This window comes from Clarias gariepinus, chromosome 12 (assembly GCF_024256425.1).
Source record: "Clarias gariepinus isolate MV-2021 ecotype Netherlands chromosome 12, CGAR_prim_01v2, whole genome shotgun sequence".
In the NCBI taxonomy this organism is placed as follows: domain Eukaryota; kingdom Metazoa; phylum Chordata; class Actinopteri; order Siluriformes; family Clariidae; genus Clarias; species Clarias gariepinus.
In genome coordinates, this window is record NC_071111.1 from 10,066,081 (window position 1) to 10,092,522 (window position 26,442).

The window sequence follows — 26,442 nt, forward strand, 5'->3', positions numbered from 1 at the left end:
CCTGATAAGTGTTTCCATTTATGCGCATAGGCGCTGTGTGTATGTGTGTGTGTGTGTGTGTGAAGCTAAAGTAAGAGGGGCGGAAGAATCAGACCCTCCCCCTCCCTTTTCTTATCTTACACAGTAAACCTTTTTCCTCTCTTATTTCACACACACACACACACACATTAACGGAAAAATTGCTACAACATCGCTAACTCCTCTCGCATGAGCGCAAGCTAACGGAATCACTGCTGTAAAGTAAAAAAAGCAAACAAATTAAACTGCACTTTACCTTTAAAAAGAATCGCGACAGGGCAGTGTTTCTGTGCAAAGTGTGTGTGTGTGTATCACACAAAGCTAATACAGGGAGGGAGAGAGAAAATGGATCTTTAACCTCTCTAATGAGACTTGCTTTTGCTTTACATGCGCGCTGTACACACACGCATACAGACACAAAATAAAATATAGTCACAGTGTTATAATAAACAGTACACGTGCGCACGGATGTTAATTATACCAGTATTTATTATATTAAGACCCACCAAGGAAAGACGATTACCCACAATTCTGCAGCACAAGAGAGAGAAAAACCGTTGGCTCAGTTGTTATGACGTAACGCTTGGCGTCAAAACAAGAAGCACATGCGTGATACATGATACTTGGTACTTGTAATCCAAGACTTGTTCGTTTTCCAAGTCAAAATTTATTAAAAGTCTTTGCTTGTATTGCAGAACACTCACAAACCGTGTTACTCGCAATTCGAGGTTAAACTGTATTTTAAAAAAAGAAGGAGAAAGAGGCAGCATGGTGATGTAGTGGATAGCACTGTCGCCTTACACCTACAGGGTTCGGGTTTAAGTCCCACCTTGGGTCTGTGTGCATAGAGTGTCCCCGCATGTCCTCCCTGTGCTAGGTGGGTTTCCTCCGGATTCTCTGGTTTCTTCCCACAGTCCAAAGACATCCAGATAAGGTTAACCAGCGTTCCCAAATTGCCTGTTCTGTGTGAATGAGTATGGGTGTGTGCCCTCCGATAGATTGGCACCCTCCTGTGTGTACCAGGGCCTCCATGACTCTAAATACAGAATCAAGTGGTATAGAAGATGAGTGAGTGAGTGAGATAGAAGAGAAACTGGTGGAGGACCAAATGTTCATAGCTGAAGGATTCTTTACAACATATGACTATAAATAGATTAAAACAGGATAACATCTCTTTTTTTAGTTCGTACACATGCATAATTGATGGCAAATGTGCTGTAATAAGAGAGGAATGTCCTGTCTAACCCTGCCATTGATAATTTTCCTATAACAGCACAATAAACAATGACTTAACAATGATTAACATTACAAGTTCCACCAAATATCATATCATATAATGATACCGACTGTAATAAAGCATTGTAAAGTAGTTGGCTTTCTCGATTTAATGTAACCCTCACTACATGGTTGGAGATCTTATCCAACCCCTATTGTGGAACCCAAAGTTATGCCCTTGGGCTCGTCTGTTCACTAATTCACACAGGTGTAAGTTGAGAGGAGGTGGGGTCGAATGGAGAGGTCACAGGTCAGAGGATGCACAAATGTTTCAGCTGTCTACATTCCTTTGTCCACCACACCTGCCACTCTTAAAATAAACTCCATCCCTGTGAGGTGCAGTACATCTCTGCAATTCAAGAATCGTTTGTACATTTGTACTTAGCTCATGCTGATTAAAATCAACATTGTGAGTACAAAATTCCAAGAGCGTTCGGAATTTCAAGAGAGGCAATACGGTAATTAAAGTCATCATAAGGGTGGAACAAATCTTAGAGCAATTGCAACCTTGATTCATACATAACTAAGTGTGTCCATCCGCCCTACCCCTCTTCTGCGCATTCAAGATACGGTATATGACCGGGCGTAGAAACAAATAGCAAAAAAAAAAAAAAAAAGGTTTTAAATCTCTAGGTATTGTAATAATAATAATAATAATAATAATTATAATAATAACAACAATAATAATAATAAAATCCAATTCTTTATACCAAATTTTGACACTAGGTGGCTCCATTCCTGATTTTTCAACATTAGCCTTAGTGCTGAATAGTGTGTGTGTGTGTGTGTGTGAGAGAGAGAGAGAGAGAGAGAGAGAGAGAAAGGCTCATGTGTTATACTACAAAATGACTTTACTGCCAAAGTCGTGCACACACACACACACACACACAAATCAGAAATTGTAATAAACAACATGATGACATAATCTCACAGCCTTCACCGTCTCCCTGCACCCAGATGTTCTGTATTTACTCATTGTATGATATCTGACATTATTGTCCTAAAAAGAATCTTTCTTAGATTCTTGTCTCTCACAGTCTTCCTGTCTCTGTCTCAGATGATCTGTGTGAGCTGAAGTCCGAGCGTCCGGGTCTGGGTGATGGACTGACGGACAAAGAGCGTGAATCCCTGGACAGTAATGAAGAGAAGGAGGAGAAGGAGGTGGAAGTGGGGAATGGAGAGAAAGGCCTTGAAGAGGAGAAGGAGGTGAAAGAGGAGAAAGCGGGAGACGGAGAAAGAGATGCGAAGAGAGAAGTGGAGGAGGAGGAAGAGCTGGAGGAGCTGAGAGCGCAGGTGGTTCAGCTGCTGCTGGAACTGGAAGAGGCAAGGGAGGTGTCCCAGAGGCATGAGGAGAGCTACAGCGAGCTGCAGGGTGTGTGTGTGTGTGTGTGTGTGTGTGTGTGTGCGTGCGTGTGTGTAGTGTGTGTGTAGTGTGTGTGATAAGTGGTGAACATGTTGTTTTTGTGATATCGCCTTCGGGATTTCCCAATCAACATGCTCAGCTGTCCCTACCATGTGTAACATTCTCTCTCTCTCTCTCTCATACACACACACACACACACACACACCAATACACATTTCTTAGCATTCTCAATCATTCTTTCTCTCTCACTGTGTCTTTAGGGCTTTTGGAGGATGAGCGTTTAGCCAGTGCCAATCAGGCCGAGAGCTTCACGAGACAGATCCAAAGACTTCAAGGTACTGTATCTCATTACAGACACACGTGTGCTCAGACCTCGATTTTAAAGGACGGCGAACGTGTTAAAAAACCACATCATGACACATTAACACTTTTCATGACACTTGATATGCATCATGTCATGATATGTAGTTAGCTACCAAAGAGCCCATGGATTAGCTGTAGCTGTATTTCAGATAAGAGTATTTAAAACACTGTCAGTAACATCCAGATGCTACCATACTGGTACTATAAGATGCAACTTTTTGAAGTGACTCAGAAGAAGGAGTAGTCTCGGAGAGTGATTCGTTCATTTTCTACTGGGCGCGGATCACAAAACCTCCGTAGGTTATGTACAGGAAACAGAAAAGAGTAGTTACCTTTGAGTCTTTGGTTCAAATCGTTCGTTCTTTTGTTACGTGACTCCCATAGACACTATGCAGTGCAATAGATTCAAAAGAATAAACGACTCGGACCAGAAGATATAAGAGGTGAGCTACTCATTCTGTTTATTATAATATGTCCTTAGCTACATTGTAATAATATTTTTATAACTGGAACTACAGTATAGCCAAAATTTGTGTATATAGACATGTTGGGGGTCTTTTTATTGAAAATGTAACATTTTATTTTATTTCTGATAAAAAGAACGCAATGAACTAAATGATTTAAAAAAGATTTGTTTAATTTGATGAACAAGATTTAAAGAACCGAGTCACTAAAATGATTGATGAACTTCACATCACTATTGTACCTCATGCCCTGAGCTCCCTCACATAGGCTCCAGCCCACTCCTGACCCAGTACAGGACGAGGTGTATATAGAATTAGAGAGAAAGAGACAAGCCAACATGGCTTAATGGCTTTAAATAATGGCGTAAATAATATTTGCCTCATATAGACTAACATAATTATTACATTTCTAACATGTAGAAAAGTTTCTTAGTAATATCCTGCAAAGAAAAGTCTTTAGATGAGCAAATAAAAATTTCCTTTGATGAATAAAGTTGTCGTCCCTTATTGTTTGAGCAGGAACTAATGAGTGCTTGAGTGTCTAATCTGTCACTCTGTCCCTAGTGGAACCAAAGATACGTTCTGATTTATAGAACCCATTTTCGTATTTATAACCCTGCCTGGAATAACTAATGACTTCTCTACTTCTGTAATGCTTTCTCTGGGGATACGACTCTTTATTTTAAAAACACTGGACTGGATTATATAACGGGAAATAAATATTTGTCACATTAAGTCAGACTTCACCCGGTATTTGAGAGAGGTTTTATGCATGACCATGATCTATGTCTATACCAAATAAGGTTACAATCATGACCTTAGTGAAAGCCCTAAGTGACCCTAAGTGAAAGCTCAGGGTCAACAGTCAAGGGTCAACTTCCTGTCTTTTGGCATGGCCCAAAAACATGTCTGCCCCAGGTTAGAACCCACCTCCACAACAGACATTTATACAGCATGTGAGGAACACTCTCTATCCCTATTGCCATTCATTACTGTTTTCAAGGTTGAATTCTTTGCTACTATACTATACTATACTATACTATACTATACTATACTATACTAATCAATACTATACTAATCAATACTATACTATACTATACTAATCAATACTATACTATACTATACTAATCAATACTATACTAATCAATACTATACTATACTATACTATACTATACTAATCAATACTATACTATACTATACTATACTATACTATACTATACTATACTATACTAATCAATACTATACTATACTATACTAATCAATACTATACTAATCAATACTATACTATACTATACTAATCAATACTATACTATACTAATCAATACTATACTATACTAATCAATACTATACTAATCAATACTATACTATACTATACTATACTAATCAATACTATACTATACTATACTAATCAATACTATACTATACTAATCAATACTATACTATACTAATCAATACTATACTATACTATAATCTGCTACACTTTATTGTCCACATTTCACCATACTCTACTGTCCTGCTGTCCTCCACTATTCTAAGGCATATATAACAGTATACTGAATTATACTACACCATATGGTAAACTGTTATATACCATCCAATACTGTCTGCTTCAATCAAATTCTAATCAGATCTAATTGTAATGTTATACCATACTATACTCCACTATACTACAGTATATATAAAAGTATGCTCAATTCCAAATGATTTATAGACAGTTCAATAAATTTACCTTATATTTATAATATCAGTTACAAAACAAACTCTTTTGTAGAAATGACAAACTGTGATACTCTACATTATATAATACTATAGTAATCAGATTTCTGATTACTAATTGTTAGTATTATCATCTCATCTACTTTATAACAAGAAATCACAAGCAAGTAAACTAATTACCATAACCTCTGCTAGGCATCTTGTGTTTCTGCATGATCTAAAGTAAGTATTTACATTATGTCCTATGGGAAAATGCGCATCGCAATACGAAGTTTAACCTTAATAATTCGTGTGCAGAATGGATTAAATTCTTTTGCCGAGGTACTGTTTTATTACCATATAAGGAGTGAGTAGAAGAAAGAGGAACCAGGGAAATTTAACACCATCTGGGGGAAAACACCAACATAAATCTAACTGTTATTAAATCATTATTATCAGGTTTTCCATCTTGTTTCTGATGGAACAAGAGTGTTTCATGTTATATGTTGATAGCGTGCCCATTGCCTGATCCTAAATTATCATTTTAAATGTTCCTTAATTAATTTTCTGTCTAAACAGTACGACAAATACAGTACATTCAACATCAGATTTTAAACTACAGCTTCACAGCTGTACAATGGTTTAACATTATTCCTGTGTTAAGTCCCTGCTGAAGCACAACTGCCACAATGCAGCTGTAATTCCCATTAGGGAAACTATCTAAATAAATTCATTTTAGTACATGCAGAAAATATCATGCTGAGTATCTAGTACATGTTGTATGTGTCCTGTGTCATCAGTTTGGATTTTGTGCCTTTTCCAGCGCAGCTGTAGTATCATTTAATTTACTCAACAGACAACCATGATCAAGTCTTTAAGTGACTTAAGAGAAGAACAGATTATTTTGACCACACACAGCAAAGACAGTTTTGTAATGTGTTCATACTACTTTACAATCCCAAACCTCTGCACTAGAGCAATGCTTTATTGGATGCAATAAAGAACCAGGACCTGATCTTATGCTTTTACTGTACATTTTTTCTCATCAGTTGTTCCATTTATTGTTTCGTGTCCCTGCAGCCCAGCTGCGCTCTGTGCAAGAGGAGCTAGACAGTCTGGAGGAGGAAAAGGCCAGTGAGCTGTGGGAGGCCCAAGAGGAGCTGCGTGTGGCGCAGGAGGAGGTGCAGGAGCTGCAGCAAGCGGCTGAGGAGGCGGCAGCCGAGCGTGAGAATGACATCGCGCTCCTGCAAGAGGAGCTGTGCAGGCTGCGGGCAGAGCTGGAGAGACTTCACAACACCACCCAGGAGTATGAGTTAGAGCTGACTACACTGCGTGCCGAGATCAGCATGAAGAGCCAACGCAGGGATGACCAGGAACATGCAGGCACACAGGGTCAGTTAAACTACACTCCACTCCACTCCATCCCGCCCTATTATTCTATAATATACCACTATACTGTACAGCAGCATGATGGTAGTGGTTAGTTCTGTGACCTCGCACCTCCAGCGTCGAGAGTTCGAGTCGCACCTCTGGTTTGTGAGAATGGAGTTCGCTATGTGAGTGAATAAGTGTGTGTATGTCCCAAGCCCAGTTACTGTAAAGGCCGTGGGTTAGGTGGACGTGTGCAGATACCATTTGTGAAAAGCAAAGGATGACCGAAATCAGTGGACCAGTGAAGAGCCATCGACACCAATAGGAATAGTGTCCATAGTTCATAGAAAAGCTGCAAAATATTTAGTAATCAAAATATATAGCAAGCACTGGAGCCTTACCATATGCAACTAATTCTATCGTACTAGATGTATATTATAGTATAGCACAGTGCAACTCAGGATAGTATAGTATACAGTAGTATTGTAGTATTGCAAAGTACAGTATGCAATAGTGCAGTATAGTATAGTACAGTCATAGGTACTGCTAAAAGAAAACCTAATACTCTGGGCCTTTAAGCTTGACAAACTATACTATATAATATGATATGATATGGTAGTATACTATACTATACTATACTATACTATACTATACTATACTATACTATACTATACTATACTACACCACACCACACTATACTACACTATACTACACTACACTACACTATACTACACTATACTATACTATACTATCTGCTGCTATATTATAGCACACTTTATTTTATTGTTTACACTGCACCATACTTTACTGTCCTACACTGTATATTACTAAATTATACTACACTATATGGTACACTGTTATATACCATACCATACCATACCATACCATACCATACCATACCATACCATACTGTCAGCTTCTATCAGATCCTAATTAGATCTGATCCTAATATTATACAATACTATACTCCACTATACTACAGTATATGTAAAATTATGCTCAAATTCAAATAGTTTGTAGACTTAAATTAAAATAATTAACTTTATATCTGTAATATTAGCTATGACCAAAACTGTTTTCTAGAAATGACAGAAATTGTTTACAGCGCGATACATTGCATTATACTATAGTCTAGTAATCAGATTTCTAATCACTAATTGTTAGTATTATTACTTCATCTATTTTGTAATAAGAAAGCAAACCTATTGCCATAACCTCTGCTAGGGATCTTGTATTTCTGCATGATTTAAAGGAAGAGACCACCCAGATATGCATTCCTCTGGAGAATCAGGGCACTATCAAACAAGATCTATTCACAAACCCACTGCACACCCACTCTTAGTACAGAAACCTCTTACTGGAAGGTACAGTAACTGCCTCTAATTAGGAGAGAAGCCGACTCCAACACGGCAAAGTTATGTTGAAACACAGTGTACATCCACCAGCCTCTCTGGGCCTATTAATAAGGGAATGTGCATGAGAATGTGTATACGAGAGTCTGGGGAGCGTGTAAGACCTCCATAGTTTGGAGCACAACACAACTGGTGTTGTATTCCCTATTTTTGCTTTTTGACCAAACAGGAAAAAACAAAAATCAGATGACATTAAAATTTTTATGATGTACTCCCATATTTTTTAAGATACTTTGATGCTAAAGAGAAACAGAGTCCTTATAATGATCCCTACCATCTTGTGCTAAAATTTTTATTACAACTTTATGATAGAGTTTGATTTGAGAGTTTTAAAACAGTATGCTTCAGCTACATGCTTGCTTTCAAACCCAGCTCAGCTTCCAGTGTGTAGCAGGTTTTATTTCCTGATTTTTAGAGGCCGGAAAAAAATTTGGTTAGTGCTCGATGTTTTTTACACACCCCTGCGCTTAAAAACACACTTGGGAGCGTGGAGATCTAGAGTGGAATTAATGATTAATGATACAGTAAATCTTGATGATAAATGAGGGGGAGTTAAAAGGTGTTTGTTGTGTGTGTGTGTGTGTGTGTGTGTGTGTGTGGAGTAAATTCTTATACATACTGTAGAGAGTGAGAGAGTTTAAAGTTTTCGGGCTGTATAGGGACTTGAGTTATGGGGTGAAGTGTGGTGTTAATACTGAAAAGGTGCACATCTGTATTCAGACCTCGGGTGTAACTACAAAAAGATGGTCAAAGGGGTCAAATGCAACAATCCATCTACAGGGTTGAATCATTCATTCTTGCTCAGTGCCTGTATGGCCGGGATTACAATGGATTAAAGTCGTACTACTAGTTTCTTTATATTTTGGCAATTCAATAAAATAAAGTAAATGAAAACTAGACATTTTAGATCAGAGCCACTTCTCAAATCTGAATACAGAAGGGGAAAAACTTGAGATTTAAATGTAGCAGATCAGTGTTTAGACAGCTTGCCCTTTCAGTTGTGGCAACAGTAAGTAACAAAATATTATTATTATTAATATTATTATTATTTTTATATTTTATTATGATTATTATTTTTACTGTATTATGTAATAATAAGAATATTGATAATAATAACAAGAATAATAACAATTATTATTATTATTATTATTATTATTATTATTATATCAATATGATATATTATGAAGGGCATTCAAGTGAAACCAGGACTCACAGTTATGTGGGTCAAAACTACCTTTTATTTCTACACCACTGCACTTACCCCAGCATTTCATTAGTGCTTGGATACCATCAGGATTAAAAGATTTCTCAGTACCTCACACTTCAAGTCTAAAACACTAGCCTCCCAGGAACCTTTTTAAGGGTTCAAACATGTTGGAAATGGCTTGGATTAAGGTCAGGACTGTAGTATCCGAGTTTCTGTGATGTGCAAGTGGTCTCTTCGAAGTGTCTCTTCTGCAAGTTGGCAAGAAGTTATGTGTTGATTTTCAAGGATGAGGCGTTTGTTCAGGGGAATGACTGCAGTGAACTCCGAGCTGACTCAGCCAGAATCTTCATTCACGGACATATAGCCTTTAAAATGTTTGCATCATTCAAGTGTTTTACTGCAGCTAAGAGTCTAATCACCGTGCTGTGCTTGAAGACTTTTGTAAATGTCAATCAGTTTTATGTCTTCATTCATATAAATACATATTTAAGTCAACAACCTTGAATAGCACCCTAAGTGCATGCAGGAGTGTTTGTGATTGTTGGTATATGTCTAGTCTGTCTTATTTTAGGACGATGACCCAGCCAGTTTAATATCTAATCCCAGTGACATTGCTGAACATGTGAATCAAAATAAAACCTGGATGTGAAATGAAGGACATGGATGAAAAGCAAATGCTTACCAGACTATATTTTAGATCTTTTATTATATATCACTGGTGGCTTTTGTCTCATGCTGTGTTATTCTTGACCTGATGAATAACTTTGATTTATTTTAATGTGGCATTTCACATCATCATCATCATGATCTTTTCATTCAGTGGTTAGAAAGGCTGTAATTTGGAGTCAGTTTCTCAGTGGATGTCATCGCTCTAGGCTATCCAACATGAGCTCATGAATCATCATTAAACTCGTATTATAGAGATCGCATCAAAGAGACAGATACAGTATGAAAGAAGGAACAAAGTTAGAGAGATACGTAAGTGAGGGCGTATATATTTAAAATTAAACCTGGAAATAAAATTCAGAGTTTTTTTATGGACATTGTCAGTACTTGGACATTTACATGTACATGGGACAAAAAAACAACAACAAAAAAAAAACTCATTTATGCCCATATACTTATTTCATGTGGTTATGCAAAGCAGATACAACTCAGAGCATCAGTTACTAAATACCCCAAACTGATCCTTTAAAGATGAAGAAAAAAATATTCCTCGGGGTTTTAACTGTCCACTTTCAGTGTGTCTGTGTCAATCACAGACTCAGACTCCTGCGTTTGGCTGACAGGAGTGGAACCTGATGTGTTATTTTATTATTTTAGCCCAAGGTTTTAACTTTTGTGCGTGCTGAGATGCTTCTCTGCTCACCATGATTCTAAACATGTGCATACATGAGTTACTATATTGTTCCTTGCAGTTCAAACCATCTGGCCAATTTCCTCTTATCTCTCTTATCAACAGGGCATTTCCACCCACAGAACTGTCGCTCACTTGTTTTTCACACCATTCTGTGTAAACTCCAGAGAATGTACAGTATTTGTTTAAAAATCCCAGGAGATCAGCGGATTTAATTAATTAACTCACTCATTCATTCATCCATGCCACTTACCCTGTTGCAGAGTTGCTGGGGGTCTGGAGCTTCTCCCAGGGCACTTTGGGTACAAGACAGGGTGCCAATCTATCGCAGGACATGCCCGCACACACACACACACACACACACACACACTACGGATAATTTAGAAACACAAATTAGCCTTATCTGCAGGGAGGGAGGAATACCTGTGGGAGGAAACCGGAGCACCAAGCATGGGGAGAACATGCAAACATGCACACAGACTCGAGGCGGAATTTGAACCCTCGACCCTGGAGGTGTGAAGCCACAGTGTTACCCAGCAGATTCTAAAATACTCAAAACAGCCAATCTGACACCAACAACCATGCTACGGTTAAGGTCACAGAGATTTTTTTTTCTTTCTGATGTTATAAATAAACATGAACTGAATCTATTGAATCTGCTCATGATTTAACACAATGTGATGCTGCCACATGATTGAATGTTTAGAAAACTGCATGAATGTGCAGGTGTACAGGTGGTTTCAATAAAGATGACTGTGGCTGTATAATCTAAACATACAGAAATCCATAATACACTAAGAAGTTCTGAAGTTTCAAGAATGTGTCATTTATTTAAAAGAAAAAATACTTAAGAGATAAAGAGGAAGAATTTATAGTAATATCGTCTGTCCATAATGATAATTAAGGGTTGTTCTGTCTTTTCTTTTATTTTGAATATTATTGTTCTGTGGGCAAACATCTGTGGGTAACGTGTTTACACTCTACACCATTTCTGATGCATGAGATGATATATGGTTTTATGACATCATGCTTATAATCGTTCTCTTTAATAACCTGTTTAAATCTGGCTTATCCAGATGGACAGAAATGCTAGAAATGTGTGTAAAGCAACACAATGTCTACATTATGATGTGGAAGGGAAATGCTCATTTATACCACCTTAGTGCACTTTTAATATCCTACAAACTTGCTCATTGATGGAAAATATATTAGATCACCTGCTTTTCCTTACAACAGCCCTTTTGTTTTAAACAGCAGGCATTTGCGCTAGTCTTGCAGTACAGTTGTGCACTATGTGACCAGCCTTTCTAATGCTTGTGCAAGCTCTGAAACACATATGGCATGTTTTAATGTCGTAATGAGAGAGGGCCTCTGGTGAGGCATTACAGTGTTTGCAGGAGCGTCGATGCTCTCTGCTTTCCTTCAGCCCGCTCAGTGGCAACAGCTCATCTATATTAAGATGGAAACTGTAAACAGCATGGCTTTCAGTTCTGCCTACAGCCCGGAGGAGTATATTGAATTAAACACCACTGCAGTGGTCACATGACCTAAATCATTCATTGTTATCTGATCTGGGCTCGAATGGACAAGAGAATGATAAAATGGTTGAGCTAATCTCAGATTTTCTGCCTGACCTTCTGATGCCCTTTGGGCCACACTCATGCATAACACACACATCGTACTGGCAGCAGGAAAGAGAGATAACGGTTGTTCCTATTAGATTTGATGGAGGAGGCAGCGCTGGTGCAGCATTGTGGAGGACATTTAAACAAGAAATAGCTTATTGGCCAAGCAACAACAACAAGCTGCTGTTTTGTGTTGCTCTTATAACCAGGGACCTTTGCACACATACAGATGGGACACATTAAATATAAAACAAACAGTAATTGTGTTAGTAAAGTGTTGAACCACAATGAGCTATCAGAACGGTTTGAAATGGACTTGTACTGGAAGGATGGAGCACACCATACCATAGCAAACAACACTATTCTGTAGTAGTCCACACTATGCTATACTAAGATATGCTATGTTATGCTATGCAATACTATAACAACCTTATACAGCATGACATTATTCTATACTATGTAGTCCATATTGTATAGTGCAACATTAAAATGTATACTATCCGGTCATATTATTTTATGCTAAGCTCTCCTAGACAACACTGTTGTATGCTATTCTATAGGCCTACTATATAGTATATACCTTATACCCAAGATCCATAGCATCCTGTCATACTACTGTATACTGGTCCATGCAACACTATTCTATTTGATACTTTATTGTACTGAACAACATTTATATATTTCTTAAGAATTTAAAACATCCTGTCTTACAATACAATATTATACACACATTATATCATGATGTCATAGTATACTTTATTATACACAAGGGGTGTTTAAGTCAAAATTCCCGCGCATGAAGGGGTAAAATCAATTGACATTTACAAAATGAGACTCGCAGCATCAGGAGAACATTTGAATGGTGCAAACAGTTTAAAGAAGGCTGTACGTCCATGAATGACGAACCAGAAGGAAGCGGCTCTGAGCCCATTGCAGTCGTTCCCGTGAACATTCATCAAGTGGAACTCCTGATCATTGAAAATCTACAGATAACATATAAGAAGTGACGCATCTGTTGGTGGAAATTGTACACACGATCATTCACAAACATCACTTGTACATTATAGGGACTCAGCTGTGAGTTATTGCCAGATCTCCTGTACAGTCCTGACCACGCTCCAAACCATTTCGACATGTTTGGGCCATTAAAGGGGTTCCTGGACAGCCAGCGTTTCAGACGTGAAGAAGGCTCTGGCACACTCATGGCTCCGGTGTATTGAGCAAACTTTCTGTCTTGATGAAATCCAAGCACTAGTGAAACGCTGGAATAAATTTATTATATGTAGCAGGGTATTTTTATATTGTTAACGATTATTATAGATTGGAGAAATAAAGGTGGTTTTTACTGTCATAACTGGATTTTGTTATGCTGCACAATTAGTCCCAGTTTGACTTGAACACTCTTACTATATGGCACTATGCTATACTGTACTACACTATACAGGATCTTGTGTAATTTATTATAATAAAAAAACGTGTCTTTCATTACAAATTCAGCTAAGACAATGTAAATTACTTACTTTTTTCATCCATTTATTTTGACACTTAACATATTGAACCCATGTGTTCTGTTCCTGAATTGTGATTGGACAGGAGAAGTGGGACAGCTGAAGGATAAATGTCGTTCCTTGATGGACGAGTGTCAGACTCTGAGAAACGACAACCAGTATCTTGCTGAGAAACTGCAGCTGCTGGAACAGCAGAGAGACAGGTGAGTGGCCATAATGCCCGTCAATCAAACAACCACAGAGATCAGTCAACTAAAAAACAGATAAAAGCTAAATGTAATTACAGTATTTCATAATCCTTGTGCATGTGGAAAAGAAATAATTATATTTTGTTTACTGATGTTAGACAGGCACTAACACATCATTCAGTTCATCATACTGTACTGTATGGTACAAAAAAAACCATGTTTTTAATCCGGACAGATGTATTTTTTCTTATAGACATATTTGAATAACCACACTCAAAACAGTTTTAGGTAAAATAAATCTCATTTTACTAATTATCCTGATTATATGTATTTTTTTTTATTTTTTATCTTTAAAACAAATCTTAGCAGAATTTCTGTCAGTTTAGCTTACTCATGCTAGCTGGCTACGCTTGACAATGAAGATTATGGATATTTATTAGCATGACACTTATCTCAGTAATGTTATCAGCTAGCTACAGTAGCTAGCATTAGTGTTAAATAAGTGTTATCAACATTTAATTTAAACCTCTTTGATTATTATTGCCAAGTTGTTAGCTAGCTTTTCATCTTTATTGGTCAACATTTATATGAATTCAAATCCACTCTGTGCCTATGTTGTTAGCTAGCTTGCAAGCTTTATTAGTATGAATAAAAATCCTTTGAGTCATCCTGCCAAGGGTGTATGCTAGCTAGCTAGTTTCAGTCATGAAGATTACAAACATATGTAGAATATGATTGTAAATCCTCTCCGCAATACCACAATATTAGTTCACATGCTAGCTGGATGACAAAGCAAATGGGCCTTAAAGACCCATTCTGCTTTCTTTTCAATATCCCTATGCACTTAAAGAAACGTTTCCAAATGGCTGTGTTGGTTTCAATCAAAAATGCCACACAAAGCATTTTTGCGAAACAGAGTCACGTTACGATTAACCACACTCCGTGTGGGACAACAAGAAGTCAAGTTCCTTCATGCAGTTCTGTCAAAGCAGTTACAATAAAGACATGAAACACTAAACAGCTTTTATCATCCTCTGTGTAATACATATAGAGAGACATGGGAGAATTTAGAAACTGTCTACGATCGCTCCCAAATGATTGCTTTGACATGTTTCTTTTTTACCAACATTGTGAAAGAATTCCAGTACCATTAAATTTTCCTTAGTCTGCATAGCAGTAGAAGGACCAGCTACCAGTTGCTACTGTAATACCCCAGTTGGCTGAAGGTGAAAATAGTAAATAAGTAGGAGTAAATCAAGTAAAAGGTGTCAGGAAATATACCATAGTACAGTATTATCATGCTATTTCAAATATTACCATTATAGTATATACCATCGGTATATAAAACCTACAGTGACATTGTATCCAAATACATATACTTCCACTTACTTTTACGATAACACCTTCCACTCTTCTTGGGAGCTGTCCACACAATTTTGTGGAAATTTGTACCCATTCATTCTATAGAGCATTTATGAGGTCAGGTACTGATGTTGGACGAGAAGGCCTGGCTCTCAATCTTTGTTCCAGTTCATCCCAAAGGTGCTCGATGGGGGTTGAGGTCAGGGCTCTGTGCAGACTCACTCAATCACAATGTTTAAAGTCCTTGACTTGTGCACTGGGGCACAGTCATGTTGGAATATTAAAGGGCCTCCCCCACCCAAACTGTTGCCACAAAGGTGGAAGCGTAGGATTGTCCAAGATGTCTTCGTATGCTGAAGCATTAATTTAATAATTAACAGATATACTTTTGCCCTTATTGTGTATGTTAATACATACTACTGGCATGGTGCAGTACAGGCATTACCATATTAGATACCTGCTGAATTTTGGTAGACATGTGCTACCCAACAAGTACCATAATACTGACCAATGTAGGGTACCAACTGTAAGTAACATATCCCTTCGAAAGATACTACAGTGGTTTAGGGAAGTAAAAAAAAAAACACATGGTACAAGTTTTGTTTTCATCATCACTGTAAAATAAAAAGTAGAGTTCAGTGTCATGGGCACCCAAACCCCATCTGAGTCAAAAGTCAATGCTAGCCATGACCTAGCCTTTGAATTTCCCAAATGCCAATCTGATTGATCATCCATTGAATGCACCAGAAAAACAAGCCTGATCCATCCTGCATCCCACAGCACCCAAAGGATCTGCTTCTATCGTCCAGTTGCCAGACATAACAGCACACCCACTGAGTCCATTTGGAGCTACGCCCAAAGGAGCTGAGCCGTACTAGAGGAACCCACACAATACTGGGCTTAATGTTTTGGGTTTTTACAATGGCTTAATTATATTCAAAAAGTCCCGATACAGTGTAACACTTACTCACGGACTGTAATGAGAGTATGTGTCGTCCTTTTCTGTCCACCCTTGGCTGAAGCCCATGCCTTTGTGAGATCTGTGGCAGACGATTCTGTAGTAATCCTCTTTAGAGTGTAGGAGTTCAGGAAAGTTTAAGATGGTGGTTTTGAGGCTTGGATCATATGACTGAATCACTATTCTGTTCTTATCCCTTGTGCATACTGTAAACAAGTGTTAAGACTCAATAGATTATACTGAGACTGAATTTGATATGCACATATATATATATATATATATATATATATATATATATATATATATATATATATATAAATAACATATATTAAACAGTATGATGAAGAAACAGTATTGATGTTGTTTGATGTAATTTTGATGTAGGTGATAGGATGCACTCTCTTCTTTGGGGAGCCAAATCACTTAGGTATAAATAAAGTTATGAACACAAACCCTAACCATTAACTTTTTTATATGACCTGATTTTGGTTGGTAGCACAGTGGTTTAGTGGTTCGCACTGTCGCCTTGCACCTTTTGATTCCTGGCTAGGCTTGATTATGCATGTTCTCCCCGTGGTTGGTGGGTTTTCTGCAAGTACTCTGGTTTCCTCCCACAGTCCAAAGACCTGCAGGTTAGGCTAATTGGTGTTCCCAAATTGCCTGTAGTGTGTGTGCGATGGTTTGGCACCCTGTCCATGGTGTATCCACCTTGTGCCCTAAGTCTCCTGGGATAGGCTCCAGGCCCCCGTGAGCCTGAATACAGGATGAAGCGGTATAGATGATGAATAAGTGAGTGATTTTTGTTGGTCTTTGTTTATGATCAAATTACCTACCACAAGTTACCACACTCTGTAAATGTCTTGCTCACCTGCTTCACTGCCTTCTTTTCTCTGCTCTTAGAGAAGAACAAGATGGTAAGAGGGTGGACAAGGAGCAGGCAGTGAAGACCGAAGTCTACATGAGCATATTGGAGATGGAGCAGAGGAGCCAACAGGTGGAATCGTGTCTTCAGAAGACCTCGAGTGATGACAAAGCTATGAATCCTGAAAAGAGGAGTGAGGATCTTTCTGAGGTGTTCATTCTCCGTGACCAGCTAAAACAGGCTGAGGAGAGAGCTTCCCAGGTCCAGAGAGATGTATGATCACCTTACAACCACCAAATAATTTTGAGTGTAAAAGTTTGCACCTTCTATAATTTTAGAAAATACTGAAGGATTGAACCTACAACTCCCGTTCTTTCTTTCTTTCTTTTTTTCTTCCTTTCTTTCTCAGTGTGAGGGGTTAAAAGGAGAGCTTCTGGAGCTGCAAGGACTTTATGAGAGCAGTCAGAAGGAACGGGCTGAGCTGGAGGTAGAACTACAACGCTGCAGGGCGGAGCTTGATAGGCTGGCAGGACGGAAGGCACAGGTAAGTGCTTAAAACCTAGTGAATGGTTAATGAAAAACAATTATTTACCTCCTCCTTTAGAAAGGTTTTGCTTGTTACAATACAATAATGATATAAAACACTCAATATTCAATGCTAACATGCGTCTGCTTGTACGCTTGCAATAACGGTCATCAGTGAAGACTCTGTTTCTCAGTGTCCGTGTCGTTCAGATCACACCATCATTGGTTAAGTCTGTGTGTCTCAGCTTGATCAGCTGGTCACCTTCTCACACACATTAATTGTAGGCTTTATGTTTTCTGTCTCAACTTGTCCTCTTGTGTGTGCTTTAGTCAGTCTAACAATGTCCTCAGTAAGCACTTACAAAGCCATAAATCAAATATTAATTATTGTGTCTTGATCTAGCTGCTGATTAAATTCCCTTTATAAATCCTGAACATATCTTTTGTGCCTTTCACTATTATCATCTTAACATACCCTGTTTTACTGTGAAACACAATTTATTAATTTGCTTTATGTCCTTAGGGTGTACTAACTTTTGTACATACAAATTGAAGCCCATGTGTGTCTTGCACATATTGTTCCTGGGCTTTATGTTTTTTTGTATTAATTTGTCCCCGTTGGTGGTTTTATGGTCTAATAAACTAATAGTTCTCATATTAAAATCTTATTTTAACTCTTATAACAAACCTAACTTAAAATAAATCTGACAACAAGTTTGACTTTCCTCAACCATACTAATGCTTGTGTACCAATGTGCACTAAAATAATGCACCATACTCATGTTCCTGAAATCAGATTCCATATTCCTGATTTTTAATGTCTGTATTTGACTCCAGGAAAGATATTCTGTCCGTCCAGCTTGAGTACTTTGTCTCACATCACTCGCTCGCCCTCATGGTGCTGGTGTTATCATTTTGAGCCTGCTTACACTGTGATGCTGTCAGAGTTCCTCTGCTAGCATGTACTAATTATACAGTGTGGAAAGACCTTTAAATGGCCTTTGACCCTAGATGATTGATGGGATGTGTGTAAAGTCTGCGTCTTGTAATTTAACCATCATTGGCATGTTCTAATAGCAGTGTTTTTTTTTTTTCTGTTTTCCCTTTCCTGTGGTCTGCCATTGCTTCATTTTGTTGCTTTTTAACCCCTGTGTGACCATACACCCTGCAATCACCACACACACACACACACACACACACACACACACACACACACACAATGCAATATAAAATTTTGAACTAATTAAATGTTTCCTTATAAACCTGCTGATCTATCTATCTATCTATCTATCTATCTATCTATCTATCTATCTATCTATCTGTCTGTCTGTCTGTCTGTCTGTCTGTCTGTCTGTCTGTCCGTCCGTCTGGCCACTTTGTCATCATGTTGTCCATCTATCTATCTATCTATCTATCTATCTATCTATCTATCTATCTATCTATCTATCTATCTATCTATCTATCTATCTATCTATCTATCACTCTGCCACTATACATCTGTCTTTCTGTCTGTCTGGCCACTTTGTCATCATGTTGTCCTTTTATCTATCTATCTATCTATCTATCTATCTATCTATCTATCTATCTATCTATCTATCTATCTGTCTTTCTGGCCACTTTGTCATCATGTTGTCTGTCGATCTATCTATCTATCTATCTGTCTATCTATCTATCTATCTATCTATCTACTGTATCTATCTATCTATCACTCTGCCTCTATATATCTGTCTTTCTGTCCGTCTGGCCACTTTGTCATCACATTGTCCTTTTATCTATCTATCTATCTATCTATCTATCTATCTATCTATCTATCTATCTATCTATCACTCTGCCTCTATATATCTGTCTTTCTGTCCGTCTGGCCACTTTGTCATCATGTTGTCTATCTATCTGTCTGTCTGTCTGTCTGTCTCTCTGTTTGTTTGTCTTTTTATCTGTCTATCTATCCTGTTTTTTCATCTCCTCATTCTGTCTCTGCACACATTTTATATATACACATTTTCTGTCTGTTGTAAACCCTTATATTCACATTGAATTATAATTTTTTTACGTTTTATATCATGCATGCCGTCTCTCACCTCATTTTATTTTTCTCTCTTTCATCACTTCCTCCCCTCATCTGTCCCTGCGATTCTTTTGTGTTTTATCCCCTCTCAGAACTCCTGTCCTCCATCTGAGTCCCCTGTTCTCTCCATACCCTTCATAGGAATGGTTGTAATAATGGCGCTGATATGGTGCTGCTGGACGGAGCTCTTGTCCTAAACTGGGAAAGGTACGGCGCTTTGCCTTTTCTTTCTCTATGACAATCTCAATTTGACTTCTGGACACACAAACTGAAGGAATGCGATATGTTTTAATGGTAATGGATGATCAGAATTATTGCAGCGTAAATGTTGAATGCTGTACTCTTTTGTTGAAGTTTTAGAGACGTGCACATTGTTTCACAACCATTGAAGCATACGAGCAAGTCTAAAAGATCCTATCTGATGTCGCTGTGCAGATTTTACTACAAAAAATGACTGGAATTTTTTGATACCATACTTTGATACGAATTACACAATGTTCAAGAAGCCATAAACACATTTTACCAAGAAAACACATGGAAACGCTTGTATGTAACTTTTAAATTTTGCTTTGGATTTCTTCCTGCAATCCTCATGTTGGGTAACGAGCCAGGTTAATAAACATGCTGGAAAAAAACAGTCTTAGGGCCAAAAACATGTCAGAAACCTTCATTTCTATGTGTAATTTGTCGTGGCTTGATCAATTCGTTGGACAGTACTGCGCAAAAGTCTTCAGCAATGTTTGTGTTATGGCTTCTGCATTACTAAGTACTAAAACATTTCCAAGTTTTACTTTTGCAAAAACAAAGTGAAGTGTTACAGAGAAATGTTTGTATGTTAGTTACGAAAGCAATATATTACATTGTTAAATTAAGTTATGTCCCGGTATGCTTACTGGCTGGCTCCTAAACCAGGAGAAAGACACACACACACACACACACACACACACGCCTATATCCAAAAGAGGTACAGTATATAAACACTAATCCATTTCTGCTACTGAGTCTATGACATCAAAGCCTATACTCATGTCATATAGAAACAAGAAGGTTCAGGTGAGTGTTACAGTACCCAAGAACAACGAAGAAGTTGTTTTATAGACATTTAACTAAGAACAAAAAGAGAGAGAGGCATGGGAAAGTTCATACAATGTCAGAAAACCCTTAAAGACATAAAAGGAAAATAAAATAAAAATGTACACAAAAAGAGTTTTTTTTTAATCAAATATCAACATTTAGTTTATTACACTTTGCTGTTCTTTGCATCCTTTCTCACAGTATGTATACATTGTTTAATAGATGTCTTCAAGGCATCTTTCTTTTAAAATATTTGCATCTTAAGACTATAAAGTTATTTGCATACAGAAGATACAAGACCAAAATGCTATTTTCCTGACTTGAAGTAAAAAGGTTCTTACTACCTGATGAATATGTACTCTTTGTGTCACTACAAATCAACATCTATCCGATAGTTCTCTCAATAATACTTTAACTGGCTGGATATTTTTAATTATAGAATAAAGCAACTCAACTCACAGAATCAATAAAAGAAAAAAAAAACAGAATAAATCTAAACTTTTATATAAATGTAATAACTTATGTAATAACTCTGACAGATTCTTAGGTCTGTTTTCTTGGAGCCCATTAAAGGTTGTGTGTGAAAATCTATAACAGAGTTTCTCTTTAAAGGAAGATTTCAGGAAGACCCAATTAGGATGACTTGAACTGTTGAGGACCTGAGCACACAAAACCCACCAAGATCCATAATATTGCATTCTATACTCCTTAAGGGATCCTTAAGTGTTCACTGGATGGTTAATGGTTCAGAAGTTCTACAGATTTCTACTAAGACACAGGATCTTTCTTTCAAAAAGGAAAACCTTCAGCTGTTGGCACTCTATATAGAATGGACCTATTAAGAATTCATTCTAGTCTTGCCCTTTTTTTCTTTCTTTTTTTGTCTTCAACCTCCTTTTTAATGATTGCAGGTTAAATTAGGTTCAATAGTTTAAAAATGTGGACTTATTAAACTTTGCACATTTTGAAAACTTTCATGAAACTTAAAACTTGAAACTCTAGGTCTTAGCACTAAATAAACAGTCTTTTTGGGGGGATTTTTCTCTATTTTCTTTCCATTTTGGTCCCCTGTCCATTCCCACGCACCAGACGTCTCTCCTTTGTCATGCACCATTTAGAAGTGAGGTTAAAGGCTAACAGACTTTCTTCAAGACAGGTGACGCTAACCAACTGTACCTGTTAACTCTTGCTCCACTAGTGGAAACACACTCAGAGTAAAGCGCTATCTTTCTTCTTGCACATACAAGGGCCGTTCAAGTCAAACTGGGACTTTTGATGGTGCAGAATCAAAACAGAAATCAGTTATAAGAGTAAAACCTCCTTTTATTTCTCTATATAATCCCCTGCTGCACTAATGCATTACTTAGTACACTACAGCATTTCACTACTGTTGTACTTGTACAAACATGTATGTGACAAAAAAAATTTGTGAATCTTGAATCTAATGCACGTATGCCAGTGTTTCAGTACCATCAAGGTAAAAAAAGGTAAAAAAGGTAGCTCCTTCACAGACATACAGCCTTCTTTGCACCATTCAAATGTTAAAATTACATTTGCATTTACATTTAGGCTTTTCTTATCCAGAGCGACTTACAAAAAGTGCTTTAAAGTTTCTGTCAATGGATAGATAAAGTACTTACACTGGGTTACTACTGTAGGTTACTAACTAAATGTTTTACTAAGAGTCTTATCAGTGTATTGTGCTTAAAGCCTTCTGTAAATGTCAGTATTCAAACTCACAATCCTCAAAAGCTATGTAGAAAGTTTTTCAGTTGAATCAGATAAGCTATTTCTGAAAAGATAACTCTCTCTACATATAGTAGACATCTTAATAATGCATTCGAACCACATCCTGATTTTTAATGGCGTTTTCAGGAGGCCTGATGTTTGACACAAAAAATCCTGGCCTTAGTGCATGGAAAATAGGGGCTTTACCCTCAATTTGAACCTTTGTAAATTTCATGCATCCTATAGCAGAGTTAAATCAGATTTTGAAAAAAAAACAGAAAGAGTTCTACATCTGATTTAAAATATCAGTTCAACTTAGCTACTTATCCAGCATGGAAGTGTTCCTGCTACTTTTCCTTTTGATCACCCATTCAACTCGCTTTGGTCTTTCATGTATTAAAATCACAGCGAGCAGATATGTTTTGCCTCTGGCCATTCTGGCTTCACTGGTGCTGACACCTTGAGTGAATATATAAACTGCTATGAAAACTTTTCAAGCAGTGACCTGAGCCTGAACCAGTGGTGAATTCTGATCATGATAAATGTGGTATAGCACAAAATACTGTGCTGTGCATACAACAGTCAGAAATGGAGATTTATGAATCTATTGGAGGTTTAGATTTCATGCAGTGCAGTTGCCACGCTCAGTAAGAAATGAAGTAATGACATGCGTGTCATGTGCACCCTGAGACCTGTAGTAATCAGCAGTCTTTTTAAAAATATGATTCTTTTTTTTCAGCATTACTGAGCAGCGGGACCAAACTAATACATCCCTTATAGGGCAGGACACACACACACACACATACACACAATGAGAGAAAACCACTGTTTTTACCTCTCGAAAGGTGTTAAAAGTTTAATAATAGCTTGTTTCTTGATTTTTTTTGGTCTGTGATGTAATAGGCCAACCGGAAATACAATACTAATAAGCTGAAAGGGGGCATACTGTATGCGCCACCCTTCATTACATTACATCATGGCATTTGGCAGACATCCTTATCCAGAGCAAATTAAAAAAATTTATTTTACCTTATTTTACATCTAAGCAGTTGAAGGATAAGAGCCTTGCTCAAGGCAACCTGGTGGTGGTGGGGTTTGAACCTGGAACCTTTCAAGCAGTAATCCAATACCTTAACCACTGGCCACCTATTGTAGCAGAGTTGGAATAAATCAATTTATCTGCTGTTCTTGTATAATGGCACAAGGGCGGTTGTCCAGTTAAATGGCCTAGTCGAGCTATAACCATAGCTTAGTTTTTTTTTTTTATGTATAAATATACTGAGTGACTTAAAAATGCTGTGTTTAAAATTGCTGCCTTGAACAAGGTTGGGGGCCCAGTATATCAATACCCAGGCTTTCAAGGGAATCGCCATTGGCTAGAGGAAATAATGCCAATTTGAATATTGAGAATTTGTTAAAGGTGATAGCTATTGGGTATTAGTATACTATATGTTTTACCTTAAACTCCCATGTTGTTTTTGTTTATTTATTTATCTTCAATGGTGTGTTCAGGGTGGCGGATCTCAAGTCTATTTAGGGAACACAGCTGTGAGGAGGTTAAACACCCTGGACAGAATGCTAGTCCATCACAAAGCACCACACACACTCACACACACACACACACACACACACACACACACACACACACACACACACACACACACACACATTCACACCCAGGGGCAATTTAGCAAAGCTAATTTACCTACCTGCATTTTTGAAAAGCTGAAGAAAGCCAGACAAAATTGGTAACAGATGGAGTAAATCCTATCTCCTACCTCTTCCTCATACATGAGCTCAGTGGGACTTTGATTAAAAGCGGTGGGAAAGTATATCATCCTTGCTTCTCACAGCAAATTTTGAACCTAAACGTTCTAAGTAAAAACCCATAACAGAACGTTTCCCTTTTAGAAAAAAGTAAGGTAGATACTGTTTAGAACACTAGAACCATTGACCATCCAGAGAACCACTGAGAACCCTTTCTTTCCCTAGCAGATCCTAGTGGTGACCTTCTGCTGACTTCTGAAGTGCTTGTACATTATTTGGTTGATGTTAACATACATAGAAGCTGATCTGTTTCGTAAAAAAAAACAATTACCTGACAAATTATCGTGTACACATCTGAATGACACTCTTCTTCCTGTTGACCCTAGGAGGAAGAGGGAGACTGGAACCTCGTTATGCTGGTTGCCATGGCAGCAGCAGCTGTTTTGCTTGTACCCAGTTTGACCCGAGCGTTCGGCTGAGTCCTGACAGGAAGTGACCTCGATCAGGTCAATCCTATTCACTTGCCTGCTTATCTTTTCTGTGGTAAATATTCATGGATACAGTCACACATATACACTACTGCCATAATCAAACTCTCTGCGGAAACAGACTGCACAGTTTCAGTGGAGAGAAAAAAAAAACAAGAAAAGCACAAAGAAAAATAATCAATCACATTCACATGTGTTGCTTTTGTTTCTTGCTTCTGGCTGCGTGTGCCTCAAGTCCTCTTTCATCACCCCTGCTTTGGACAGTCTCTGGCTTTAGACGTGCTGCTTTTCAGATGTACTGTGACAGCATGTAATATGTGATACTCAGATTCTTCCAGTCGTATATTACTTTTCAAATACAGTACAGACAAGGTTTTTTTTTTTTATGATATATTGTTTAGCTAGTTTTACAATAGAGCAAAAGCAACTATCTCTTGTAAAGCATGCATTAGACAGTTTAACCAGCAACAATGTTAAATGTATATGTTCTGTACCTAACTGTTGGATCAGTCAGTTTGTAAAGTTTAAAGTATTTTTCATTTCATTTAAAAGGAGGTAAAACTGTTCAGATGGTGACAAGTCATAGATGAGACTTACAGGATTATGATATCAAACCTCACCGACAACACAATCATAAACTTATGTATACAATATTTACACTGACAGTATGAAACACTACTAAAGAACTGCTGTATAAATTCTAACACTGGTTATCATTACCATTTTCTGTAGAATAGATATTTTGTATATATGCGTGTTATTAATATGACTTGATGGAATGATGTTAAACATAACTAACATATACAGTAGAAGAGAAAGTTATTTTTGTAAAAATCTGAAATGTAGTGAATCTAAAAACATTCCTGGAGTGATATTATCGACCTTACAGAGAGACATATTTCAGAGCAAATATTCCTCTCAAACAACTAATACAGTGCAGCTCACAATCAGTAAGACTTCATTGTTTTTGGCTCTGTATACCACTCATGAGAATTTAAATGGAAAACAAAATTATAAAGTCCACTTCAGGGGAGCATAAGCATTTCCTGCTCAATTGGATACTCATGAAGCATAGCATCATCCTTTCCTGTCCGAAGGAGTTAACAAAAGGTCTAGAACTGGCTCTGGATATGATATTTTGTATATCTGGAGTCTGTTATTTACCAGCGTGAGAACCAAAGAAATGTCAAGGATTGTCAGTAGTTATAAGGTAAACTTGCAGAATAAATGAATCAGAGACATGACCACAAGTGTCTCAGAATCAGATATCTGGCAGCATTATTTCAGAGACACAATACAGAACACCATGAAGAGAAATGTAGCATAAATACAGTAGCTTTTCCTCATATATGCAGCTTCACAATGGTTCCTAAGAATTTTTTTTCCAAAGAAGAAGGTAAGCAAATGATGCAGTTTCTCTTCAGACATCTTTTATCACCTAGAGACTTGCTCAGTGAATACTACTACTACCACTACTACTAATAATAAATAAATAAATAAATAAATAAATAAATAAATAGATAATTCATTAGTTTTCTGTAGATGTTTCATCCTGGACAGGGTCACAGTGAATCCAGAGTCAACCTGAAAATACTGAGCATGGTAAGATAGTCTATTGCAGGGCACAACTGACACTTACAATATAACGTACAATGCCAGTTGAAAAATTTGGACAAACATTTTAATTCAATGTTTTTGTTTAATGATTTATTTTCTACATTCTAGAACAATACTGGAGATTTTAAAACTATGAATAACACATATATC

General features: G+C 37.5%; 1 protein-coding gene across 5 annotated transcripts in view; it reads left to right on the forward strand.

Annotated features, from left to right (window-relative positions):
- The window catches only part of LOC128534031 (coiled-coil domain-containing protein 136), a 43,543-nt gene extending 17,395 nt beyond the window's left edge, over positions 1-26,148 (forward strand). For 3 of the 5 annotated variants that reach the window (XM_053508286.1, XM_053508285.1, XM_053508288.1), the window contains 8 exons: positions 2,351-2,665; positions 2,917-2,991; positions 6,259-6,570; positions 13,744-13,861; positions 17,067-17,301; positions 17,438-17,572; positions 19,711-19,825; positions 24,574-26,148. In XM_053508286.1, coding sequence (XP_053364261.1) covers positions 2,351-2,665; positions 2,917-2,991; positions 6,259-6,570; positions 13,744-13,861; positions 17,067-17,301; positions 17,438-17,572; positions 19,711-19,815 — 1,295 coding nt within the window. In that variant the 3' untranslated portion in view covers positions 19,816-19,825; positions 24,574-26,148. The remainder of the gene's footprint in view (positions 1-2,350; positions 2,666-2,916; positions 2,992-6,258; positions 6,571-13,743; positions 13,862-17,066; positions 17,302-17,437; positions 17,573-19,710; positions 19,826-24,573) is intronic. The other 2 variants (XR_008361444.1, XM_053508287.1) reach the window with 2 other exon arrangements.
- The last annotated feature ends 294 nt before the right edge of the window (positions 26,149-26,442 follow it).